This window comes from Lissotriton vulgaris, chromosome 8 (genome assembly GCF_964263255.1).
Source record: "Lissotriton vulgaris chromosome 8, aLisVul1.2, whole genome shotgun sequence".
In the NCBI taxonomy this organism is placed as follows: domain Eukaryota; kingdom Metazoa; phylum Chordata; class Amphibia; order Caudata; family Salamandridae; genus Lissotriton; species Lissotriton vulgaris.
In genome coordinates this window covers 1,386,645,324-1,386,657,840 of record NC_141696.1, presented here as the reverse complement: position 1 = coordinate 1,386,657,840, position 12,517 = coordinate 1,386,645,324, and the positions used below count along the sequence as shown (strand labels likewise).

The window sequence follows — 12,517 nt, the reverse complement described above, 5'->3', positions numbered from 1 at the left end:
AAGCCTTCCCACTAAGAACCCCTACCACCCAGAATATTTCAGAAAAGCTGATGGAACTGTTTTCCCGGGTTGGATTCCCTAGGAAAATCCTCACTGATCAAGGAACCCCTTTTGTTTCAAAGTTAATGAATCAGATATGTAAAACACTAGACATCTCCCATATCAAGACCTCAGTTTACCATCCCCAAACGGATGGTCTATGTGAACGCTACAATGCCACTCTTAAACTGACTCTAAAGAAACTCCTGTCTGTAGAGAGGAGAGAGTGGGACATGCTACTTCCCCTGGCTCTATACGTGGTACGGAGTCAGGTACAATCAAGCTTAGGATGTTCCCCCTTCCAACTACTGTATGGAAGAGAACCCAGAAGCCTCCTAGAAATTACTAGAGAGGTGTGGGAGCATGAAAAGGAGGAAGAGACAAAATCTTTTCTTGACTATACCAGAGGTTTGCGCTCCAAACAACACAAATTAAGGGAGTTTGCTGATTCCAATCTAGAAAAGGCCCAAACCAAACAGCAAATGCTGTACAATAGAGGGAAGAAGTGGAGACAGTTATCTGTGGGTGACTGGGTTTTGGTCCTTTTGCCTACTGCCATAGGTAAAACCAAGTCGGGGTGGCAAGGTCCCTATAAAGTGACAGAAAAGGTCGGTCTAACATCCTACAGATACAAGTCACTCCCAGAAAGTGCCAACTATACCATATAAATCTTCCTAAGAAGTGGTTAGGACCCCCTCCTCAAGACGTACAACACGTTGAGGACCTCTCATCTTCTACATCTACCCTAGGACAATTGGTCGTTAATTCAGAATTAACCAAGGAGCAGGAAACTACCCTCCAGAACACCCTAGTCCCTTTTGCACAAATCTTCTCTGATTTGCCAGGGAGAAGCACCCTAGCAGAACATACTATCAACACTCAACCAGGAAAAATAGTGAAACAAAAGCCGTATAGAATACCGGCTGCAAGAAGGCTGGCAATAGAGAAGGAAGTGGATAACATGCTGGACTTAGGCGTTATCAAACCTTCAAAAAGCAACTGGTCTTCTCCTATAGTATTGGTGCCAAAACCGGACGGCTCTGTCCGCTTTTGCATTGATTTTCGCGCTGTGAATTCCATATCTAAGTGCGATTCCTAACCCATCCCTAGGGTGGATGAACTTATAGAGAAATTAAGAGAAGCCCAGTTTATTACTACTCTTGACCTTACCAAAGGTCATTGCAGGTACCGCTCAAACAAGAGGACCAAGAGAAGACCGCTTTTGCCACCCCTAGCGGCCTTTACGAGTTTACGGTCCTATCCTTTGGGTTGCATGGGGCGCCTGCCACTTTCCAACGATTAATGAACCAGATATTGCAAGACCACCAGGAATATTCCTCAGCTTACCTGGATGACATAGTCATCTTCAGTCCTGACTGGGACACCCATCTCCAACACTGTACCCAGGTATTTGCCGCTCTTCAAGCCGCTGGCCTGCACATTAATGCAAAAAAATCAAAAGCCGGGTTTAGGAAGGTAAAATACCTGGGCTACCTCTTGGGTAATGGAGTCATAGAGCCTCAGTCAGAGAAGGTGAAATCTATAGTGGAGGCCCCTTTTCCATCTACAAAAAAAGAAGTTAGGGCGTTCCTGGGGTTCCTTGGGTATTACAGGCGTTTCATACCCCAGTATTCTGAACTAGCAACGCCCTTGACTGACTTACTCCAAAAGAACGTCAAAAACAGGGACCTTCACCAACCCACATCTGTTGCTAGGAAGGCTTTTCAGGACTTAAAAACAGCCATAACAACTGCTCCTGTTCTCCGCTCTCCTGATTTCTCAAAATCCTTCTTACTACACACAGACGCGTCCGAACATGGTCTAGGTGCCGTGTTGTCCCAAGCATCACCTGAAGGCATTGAACATCCTATCCTTTTCATCAGCCGGAAACTGTTTCCTAGGGAGCAGAAGTACCCTATAATTGAGAAAGAATGCCTTGCCATTAAGTGGGCAATTGAAAAACTCCGGTATTATCTGGAGGGTGCCCGTTTCCTGCTCCTTATGGACCATGCTCCATTACAATGGATGAGTCGGAATAAGGGGAACAATCCCCGCATTCTCAGGTGGTTCCTCTCGTTACAGCCTTACTCTTTTGAAGTTATCCACCGGAAGGGTACGGAGAATGCGAATGCTGACTTCCTTTCCCGTTTTCCATTGTTTCCCGATCGTGAACAAACTGGGGTAGGGGTGTGTGAGGAGGAGCACGATGAACAGTCCGGAACACCTGCATTCGGACGTTTTCCCCATTACCTTTCCCCGTCTTCTCTCATGTTTTTTCAGAGCTTACCCAGGCACCGCTGGCCCTTTAAGGCGTCAGGCTTCCCGGATGAGTTGGACAGGTCACGTGGGGCAGAGTTCTTCAAATGGGCCACCGCCGAGGGAAGCAGTCGTTCAACAGGACCAACAGACGAAGAACGCCAGGAGAGGACGCTTGCCCGAACCTACTCAGTATTGCCGCGGGACAGGGCTGGAAACCTACCCAAGGAGCAAGCTGACCCGACATCAGAGGAGAAGAACCGGAGCAGTGAGGAACCCGAGGACGGAACAGACGGGCAGCCAGACCTACCTGGCAACGCGACAACTCAAGCCACGGCCCCGGAGGGACGTGGCTCCACAAGGTACGGGGGCGCATTTCCTAGGTCTGGGGACGCGCACTGGAGGGATCTAAGGGTGGGGAAACAGTGGGAGCTCTCATGGGGCCGTCTTCAGCGTAAATAGCAGCGCAAGCATGAATCACTGGTGACAGTCGAGGTGACAGTGCCCCACACTTCCCCCCTGGCTCCTGCGTCAAATGCTGTAGACTCCGAGCCACCCCCTTACAGGATTCTTTTGTTTCTTCTTTCCTTTTTGGGTATCGCTGAGCGACGGCCATCAAACCTGACGTTCAAGAACCTCGCATTGTTAGAAGCACAAGAGAGGTGTCGAAGCCGACTACAAGTACCAGAAGGCATTGCACCGAAAAGAGTGCTTTATCTTTGTTCACAGACTGTTTGTTAGAAAAGACTCTAGTATCTACGAACTTTTACCGTAAACTCCTATTTGTTAATAAACCCAGTGAACCAGATACTATTGACTCCTGGTCTACTTCTCCACCATCCACCATCACCCCAGATGTTTTCTTGCCTTTTGCTGGCTATCGAACTCTGTGCCCGTTACCCGAGCTAACCAGTGCAGTAGTAACGTTTGTGCTCCTCCTTTCACCATGACTAAATTGCAATACACCAGATTATCATATTTAACTTACCTATAAGTCTCTAGTACATTGTACCAAGATGTACCTAGGCCTTGTAAGTTAAAAGCCGCAAGTGGATTGCAGCACCCATTGTGCCATTCACTATGGTTACAATGCAAGCATAACTGCAGACCGACCACCAGTAGCCTGGCTGTGCAGGTTTTACGTGCAAACTCGACTAGTCAAAGTAACCATTTTTTAATTTTTATAAGTCACCCCTATGTAGTCCTTATTACATGGAATTTAAAATATGGGTGTGCAAAAGTTTTTTGTTAAACATATCCTTCTGATGACTAGCCCCTCAAAGCTATTTTTGCTCTATACTAATACTAATACTGTATGCTGGGAATGGGACTAGCTAATAATTAAACAACTATTTTAATAGATATTAAATATCAAATTCAATGGTGACGTTATTTTATGTCTAGATATTATGGGAAAGTTACTTTTAGAAAGCTGTCTTCGCCCTGCCTGTAATCCCTGGAAGCTAAATCTGTGTTTTGTTCTCCAACGTATGCCGGTCAATAATTAGCATTAAAATAGGTGTGAATGAGCTATGAACGTGCTCAGAGAAGCAACCATAAGGCTGATTTGAATGGGCAGAGATGGCATATCTGAACCTGAAGGAATATGCAGAGGGGCCTACAGGATACGTTTTGACATTAAATTGTCAAGTCCTGCTTGAATGTCACATCCTGCTTGACAGGTCTGCTGGGGTTTTTCATATAACACTTCATGCACACTTAAAAGAGGCCTCCCCTGTCATGGAAAAATGTTAGTTGACACTTTGGCAGGCACTTTTTTTTGTTCAGTCCAGCTAGTCAGGCCCCAATCACAGTGGGCCCCTTTTTGACATTACAGTGTCACAGCCTGCACATCTGCAGGGTTTTGGATGCCAAAGAATTGGTGTTTATCCACTGTTTGTTTGCTGAAAACTCAGCTTAACCTTACCAGACGTCTGTCTCTAAAGTTCTTGTGGGTATAGGTACTGCTTAAAACTGGACTTTGGTGTTAGATGTCGGAGGATATTAGGAGTAGCATAGTGCGCCCCCCCTTCAGAACCCAAGTTTAGGGTCGCTGAAAAACTAAGGCCATATTGAAAATAAAGTGAGTAGGGCTAGCCCGGGAACCTTAGTCCTATTGGTTCGGGCATCCCCAAGGGTAATTCTCACCCACTAGCTTGTGCCAGGTATATGTGTGGCACCTTCAGGCACCCGCCTCACAACACTCTAAGACCTGTGGAATATCAGAAGCGGACTCAACCTACTGTCTGAGACCTGAGAAGCACCTAGAAGACGGAGTCTGCTCTGCCTTTGAATCCAGGACAAAGTGGACTCCAAGGGTCACAAGCCTGACAGGAACACAACAAGATACAAGAGGCCTTTTCCTCAAACTGACCAGTGACAATTGAACCTGGGATGGACCCTACTGTTGGCTTCTGTCTGCTACGCTGTGAGTCTCTAAGTGCTTCCCCATAGGTCCTGGGATGCTTTAAAAGTGAACTCCTGATGTGTACTGTGACTTAAACGACCAAAATCAGAAAGTGAAACCTTTGGCCAGGACGAACCTGGTTAATGTATCTGACACACACTTGATCAACGTCAGTGTCAAATTGCACCTGGGTGCTGTTCTACCGTGGCCATTGGCATTTTGTGCTTCTTGAAGCTATTTCTACTTAAAACTTTAAAAAATCATATCTCAGTTTCCCCTTACTGGATATTTATCATTTCAGTGTAATTTTGTTTATTACATTTCATTAAATTTTTATATTTCAATTTGGGATTTTTATTGATTTTCATTTCTACCTCATTACTGTTTTAATACTGCATAAATACCTTACACATTGCATTTAAATTAAGCCTGTCTTCTGTGAGCCATAGCTACCAGGTTGTTAAACTTTGGTTTATTTATTGACTTTAATGGTTCACCCGGACAAAGATTGTACTTAACCTCCTAAATTAATAACTCAATATCTTACAAGAGTACATTATTTAAAGAGGAGGAGCCTGGGCTCAAATTGTGGCATTTGGGATTTATATAGGCAAAGTTGTTTACTCACATTTGAGGGTTATGGTGCTAAATGAAAAGACATTGTCCAAACATAAGGCAAAGACTCCACTCACCATTTAATGACATTTGGCCTAATTTAGACAGAAGAGAACACGCTTTACTCGGTCGACCTACCGATCCAGCTGATATCTCTTACACGGATAGGATGAGGGTTCTAAAAAAATTCTCCTGTTCATTCCATCTGAACTACAGAAATCGGTGATGGTGGCGCTCATCGCCTCGAAAATGGACTATTGTAATGCCCTCTATTGAGACACCTCTAAATACTTGATAAAAAAAGGCAGTCCTTACAGAACTCTGTAGCAAGAACCCTACCCCAAGTTTAAACCAATTTCTCATTTACTGTATGGCCTTCACTGTTTGCCGGTGGACAAGAGGATCTCCTTTAAGGCTCTGTGTGTAATGCACACAGCCCTTAATAGAGCTGGTCTGTCTTTTTTTCAAGATCGGTTCTCCTAGTATTCGCCCAGCAGGAACCTCAGATGAACCTCTGCGCACATGGTCATGGTCCCAAGAATTAAGAGAGCAAAATGGGGGGTAAGAACGCTTACATACTGCGGTAGGAAGCTATGGAATTCCCTGCCTCTTGTACTTTGCTCACAACACATCCTGCAACAAGTCAGGAAGCAGCTGAAAACTTGGCTGTTCCCACTCCACTTAGCGACACCTTAGATACCCGCCTGGCTGATGGCCCCCCCGGGACATGATTCGCGTAGCGCTAAGACACCTTCGGTTACTGTGCGCTTTATAAAATTATTTCATTCATTTCATTCATACAGGAACTGCGGTCAGGTATTTAAAATTTAATGGACGACTCCGTTAACATGACGTTACCATCCATCAAACTTTTAACCTGTTTTTTTTAATTGCAAAAAAAAACTAAATTCTAAAGAAAGATTTTTTGTTTTCATATTTAGAGAAGGATTTTTTATACAAAGAAATCTAATGACCCTGCAAGTAGTTTTCTTAGGAAACATCCATTACAACACAGGCATTACAATGGAATGCCTTTACAACTCACCAATACAACGCAAGTTCTGTTACAACGCATGCTATTACAACGCATAAACTCATTGACCAGCACCTTCCCTGAGGTAAGCACCCGAGGTGGGCAGAACTTCAGTTCGGAGAGAGTACATTCTCCGCCAAACTCTAAATCAGGGCCATAATTTTTTAAGAGTGACAGCATGATAAATAAAAATATATCAACAGAACTTACCATACCACAGTATGTCTCAAATGCGGATGTTGGCATAAAATCATTGAGAGCCTTAAACACAAACAGTTCCCTTACAACTATGGTTATCTTTTTAGAATATACCAATGGGATCTGAATATTTCTCCTCAAAAATCCTGGAGTCTACTAATAAGGCCAAGGACATCTTTATGATAGTAGATGAACTTGTTAAGCCTGATCGCGTTATAGCAAAGCCCACTCCGTCTCAATTCTTATGTGACTCCTTTAATACTTACTTTACTGAAAAAAATCGCGAACATCAAATCTAGCATTCCTCAGACCTTGGCACCTTCAGATCCTCCTGGTTCATATACCAATTCTGCCATCTGGATGATTTTCTTCTTATTACCCAAGAGGTTTTTGTTTCCTTACTTAAGAAGGTTTACTCTGGCTCCCCTACAGATAGCTGCCCCCTCAGATACTCAGGAAAGTTTTTCTCCAATGTCCTGAGCCCCCAATGTCACTTCTCAGTAATTCCCTCACTAAGGGCATTGTCCCCAATCTGTTCAAGAGTGCAGAAGTTGTACCTATTTAAAAAAACAAACTGGTGTTGACCCATCAATACCGAGCAACTTTCGCCCTATTTCACTGTTGCCCGTCTTCTTGAAAATCTTGGAAGCCCATGTGGCCAATTGCCTTAGCACCTTTGTCGAGCAGTCACACTATCTGGATCCTCACCAAGCCGGTATTAGACCTGAACACTCTACGGAGTCTGTCATTTTAGCTGTCCTGGATAAATTACGTAGGGGGGCGACCACAGCTCTATGCAAGTTCTGGTACTCCTGGATCTTTCGGCTGCTTTCGACACGGTCGACTACCGTTTGTTGGTCGACCGGATCGAGAGCACGGGGATCCGGGGCCTTCTACTGAAATGGGTATCCTCGGTGATCGGTGATCGCTTTCAAGCAGTTCGTCTTGCTGGCTTCCTTGATGAGAAAAGGAGGCTGACGTGCGGAGTCCCTAGGGGCTCATCGCTCTCTCCCCTCCTTTTTAAGTTGTATATTTTTCCCTTAATTTTGGCTATCCACAAAAGAGAGGTGGTTATATTCAATTACGCTGACGATCTCCAGCTAGTGTTCAACGTTGACTCCTCCCCTTATTCCATGGAAAGCTTCCAGTCTACCATGTAATACATTATCAATTGGATGAATACGAACCACCTGAAGCTAAACTCCGATAAAACCGAGCTGATCCTCACTGGTGGCCCAGTGAATCCCTGGAACGCCAACTTTTGGCCACAGTCACTGGGGTGCCATCTATCTCCTGTCAGCTCGGTTAAAAGTTTAGGAATTGTGATTGGCAATGACCTCACGATGAAGGCACAGATAAGCACTGTGGTCTCTGCTTGTTTCTTTCACCTTCGGAGAATCCGTAAAATAAGCAGATATTTAACCACCGAGGCCAGAACTCAAGTCATACTTGCTCTGGTTATGTCACGTATTGATTACGCCAACTCTCTGTCCACTGGCATTCCAGCCTACCAACTACGGCGGATTCAATTAGTGCATAATCAAGCTGCTAGGCTCGTCTATGGCCAACCTAAATCTCACCATGTGGAACGTTTGTTGAAAAAGCTACATTGGCTTCCAGTTACCCAACGCTGCCTTTTTAAACTAGGCTGCACAATTTATAAAGCCCTCTCTGCCCGTGGCCCGGCCTTCATCGAGTCCAAAGTACGGTGCTATGTCCCTTCCCGCCATCTACGGTCATCAAAAATGAACCTCCTGATTCATTGTCCATATAAACGCAAAAACATAAAGGAAGTTTGAGATTTTCATCCCTGGCACCACAATTTTGGAACTCTCTTCCCCCCCGATATGCGACTGTCGACTTCTTACACTCAGTTTAGAAAGTCTCTCAAAACGTGGTTATTTGTTCAGGCCTACATGTGAAAATGTATTTACTGTCTCAGCAACTGATTGACTCCGCTTAGCGCCAAGAAACCGCTGGTGAACGTGCGCTTTATAAATTATTTTTAACATAACATAACATCTAAGTAGCATGACTATCAAGCAAAGCTGTACAACTGGACAGCTGAGTTACACAAATATGGAGGACCTACCTAGCACACCAATAGGCTATTACTTCTATGACATTTGTCAGTTTTCACGTCACAAAAGAAAATCATGTACTTTAAGGCAATATCCTAATTTTACCAAGCTCCATAACAAATATTGCAAGATTCCTCTTTCAAAGTTACTGAAGACATTGGAGAAGGAAATCACCTTCTAGATTAAAGTTTAGGGATGTGACATCCAAGATACCAATGGCCTGAACAGAGGAGAGGGAGACAGAGTAACACGTATAATATAACAATGTATCTGCAGTGTCCTCACAGAAATCCTAAATACAACCATCACCACCCGCACCTTTTCTGATGCCTGGAAGCATGGAGAAGTCAAGCCCCTCTTGAAGAAATCCTCCGCCAACCCCAACAACATCAAAAACTACCTCCCAATCTCACTACTCTCCTGCCCGCCAGGGTCCTGGAAAAAGCCATCAACCGCCAGCTAAAGAACGACCTTGGAAAAAAAACTACCTGCTCGAACACTTCCAATCTGGGTTCTGGCCCAACCACAGCACTGAGACCATCCTGATCGCAGCAACGGAAGACGTAGGTGGAACGGCATCCCTCATACTCCTTGACATCTCAGCAGTCTTCGACGCAGTCTCCCACCACACCCTCATCACCAGACTCCACCACATTGGCATCCAAGGAAACCCTCTCAGCTGGATCTTCTACATCTCTGGTCAAACCCAGAGGATCCACCTACTTACCTTCTCCTTCACACCCAAAGACATTATCTGCGGCGTCCCCCAGGGCTCCTCCCTCAGTCACACCTCTTGCAGATATCGCCCGCACACACGGACTTAACATCATCTCTTACGCTGATGACACCCAGCTTGTCCTTTCCCTGACAGGAGATACTGCCACCACCAAGACCAACTTCCATAACTTACCCCTCCTAAGGATGTATGTGCCTACGCGAGTCCTTCGCTCAGCCAACCAGAATCTGGTTGAAATCCCCCGTTTCAATCGTGCTAGAGCTGGGGGACGCTCTTTCCGTTATCTGGCAGCCAAGCTTTGGAATGCCCTCCCTTCCAACTTGCGAGAAATTAATGATCTGTACCAATTTAGGAAGGCCATCAAAACTTTTCTGTTTCCTTAAAAATTCCGATTTTCTGTGTCTGTTGTGTTTTGTTTAGGATCAGCGCCGGGACGCCCCTTTGCTGGAGCAGCTGCGCGCTCTATAAAACCCATAACATAACATAACATACTGCCTAAAACTCAACTTGGACAAAACAGAGATCCTCATCTTTGGAAGCAAGCCCTCCCTTTGGGACGGCACCAGGTGGCTCTCCGTACCCGACCCCTCTCTCACCCCCACGGCGACGCATGCAACCTCAGAATCGTCCTGGACAGTCAACTGACCATGAAGCAGCAGATCAACGCCATCTCCTCTGCATGCTTTCACACCCTCCGCGTGCTCCGCAAGATCTTCAGATTAATACCAGTCTCGACCAGGAAGACAGTCAACCAGGCCCTCATCTCCTGCAAACTCGACTATGGCAACTCACTCTACATCGGAACCACCAAACAGCTCCTGAGACGCCTCCAGACCATTCAGAACTCAGCAGATAGACTCATCCTCGACTTTCCCAGAAGAACCAGCACCTCCCCCCACCTCAGAGCCCTCCCCTGGCCCCCTGCCTGGGAAAGATGTCTCTTCAAACTCCTCGCTCAAGCCTAAAAAGCACTCCACAATTCCAGACCCGCCTACATCAACAACCGCCTAACATTCCACCAGCCAACCACAGAGCTCCGCAAATACGCCCTGGCCCACATCCCCTGCATTCACCTAAGCCTTCCATACCCACCTCACCACCAAATCTTGAAATGACCTTCCCCTCCACATAGGCACCTTCCCCTCACTGAGGCCCTCAAGAAGAAGCTCAAGACCTGGTTCTTTAACCATCACAGTCACCCGGCAGAGGCTCACAGAACCCTAGCACCTGGAGACCCCTGGGGAGACAAGTTGGACGTTACAAGACCTTGATGGATTGTACTTTGATGGGCTTTATTATATTCATGTTCACTCTGCTGACACATACCCATCTGGACTTCATCATTGGCAGTACTAGGTCACTCACCAAAACTAAAAGCTCCCTGGAGTATTTGTCAAAGAAATAGTTTGCTTGATCTTCAGAGGATGTTGCTGTAGTTGGCTCCGGAGCTAAGATTCCCATTTTTATATCAGAGCCTACAAAAAAAATGAAATAAGTCATAAAAACAACAAATCCTAATGTGAAGCAGTTTTTTGGCACATTACATTACTAGGTGTGGAGTTTATTTATCCACACAATAGCAGGGCATAGATAAAAGCCAATGCACTAGGCTCTTGTACTCGTCAATTGGATTCAATGACAGTCTTACTTATTTTAATGGGCAAGGCAGAACATATAGAGAATTGCTTCCCAACAATGTAGTAGTTGGGAAACCATACATAAGGTGCTTCACAAACCTTTTAAATAAATAAGTAATAAACAACACTAAACCTGGCTTGTAATAGTATCACATTATCTATGGGCTGTACTGATCGACTTCTGACGTGCGAAGTACAATAAATAAAAGTGAAAGAAAGAAATTACCTTTTTTTTTTGCAATATGCCTGAATACATTTGACAAAATATTATTTTGCTGGGAATTTGCTACGATTAGAGATCTCGACAATTGGTTCATTTATATCTGATATCAAATAATTGCAATTGAATAGAATATACCAATAAATAAAAATTGATCGAAAATCAACAGAAATAAAAAATTAGGAACTCCGAGTCATTTGAAATAGAAATTTGTACTACATGATTAATTTTTACCATGAAACATTCAACACAATAACAAGCGTTTGCTTGACAGATACATCTTGATTGTTTTTGTGTTTTCTTCTGAGATATTACCCACCCATCTACTCTTCCTTTCAGCTTCAAAACTACAGCATATGGAATTTCCATAATTATGATGAAGCAGCAGTAGGAAATCATGCCTTTTCTTGAACATCAATTTGACTGCATGTCCAAACATTCTATACTCTCATGTTAAACTGTGCCGGATTCAGTTGTAGACGCTAGTGAAAATTAATTCATTCCCTCAACGAGAAATTCAAAATTAAATATTCACAAAGCATCGGAGGAATCATATCTGTGCCATGAGTGTGTATAATGTTTTGTAATACAAATTAAGTTAACAAATGTTGAGCCCACATTTAGATAAAACACACTGCTTAGGCCCACATTAATTCTGATATTTAGTGGGAACTGCTGATTACTCTACCGGGAGATTTCATAATCTACAGGCAGGAAAAGTCTAAGCTTGAAATATCAGACATATATTTTTTCAATCTGCTTGCACAGAGCTTGGGCTATAAAAAGCACTCAAGCTCAGATAAATGGGTGGATGTCTGGCATTTCATGTTGGTCTTGCACCTCAGACGCGGCGAATGCATATAAATTGTATGCGATTGTGTGCCAAATTCTGAGTCGTAACCTTATTATAATGTTCAGAGTCCATTCCACACGACAGGAAAGTGGGGGAGGGGGGGGGGGGAGGAGTGGGATGGAGGAGTAGGCGGGGTAGGGGGAGTGAAGAACCTTCTGCTAGATACAGTAATCACCAGTAGGAGCATTACCAACGGGAAGTAACTTTTTCTTCGGACGGATATTTCTAACTGCAGAATTATCACCTTTAATAGAGATAACCGCAGTACTTCCTAAAAGTGCTGAATCTAAGATTGTACTCAGATTAGGAAGCCTTGCAGGCCCTTCTTTTGAAGCGATCTGTCAAGGAAGTAGTGTATCATGAACATGTGCACTGATGCTCACATCATAGACTGGCAGATTTGCAGACTAGGCACTTCCATGCCAATACTGTCAGAGCATCC

The 12,517-nt window shown here is 44.5% G+C and overlaps 1 protein-coding gene across 3 annotated transcripts in view; it reads right to left on the bottom strand.

The window, feature by feature from the left end:
* The window catches only part of DOP1B (DOP1 leucine zipper like protein B), an 870,802-nt gene that overhangs the window by 561,555 nt on the left and 296,730 nt on the right, over positions 1–12,517 (bottom strand). For all 3 annotated transcript variants that reach the window (XM_086935393.1, XM_086935394.1, XM_086935395.1), the window contains exon 8: positions 10,731–10,840. In XM_086935393.1, the coding sequence (XP_086791519.1) occupies positions 10,731–10,840 (110 nt within the window). The remainder of the gene's footprint in view (positions 1–10,730; positions 10,841–12,517) is intronic.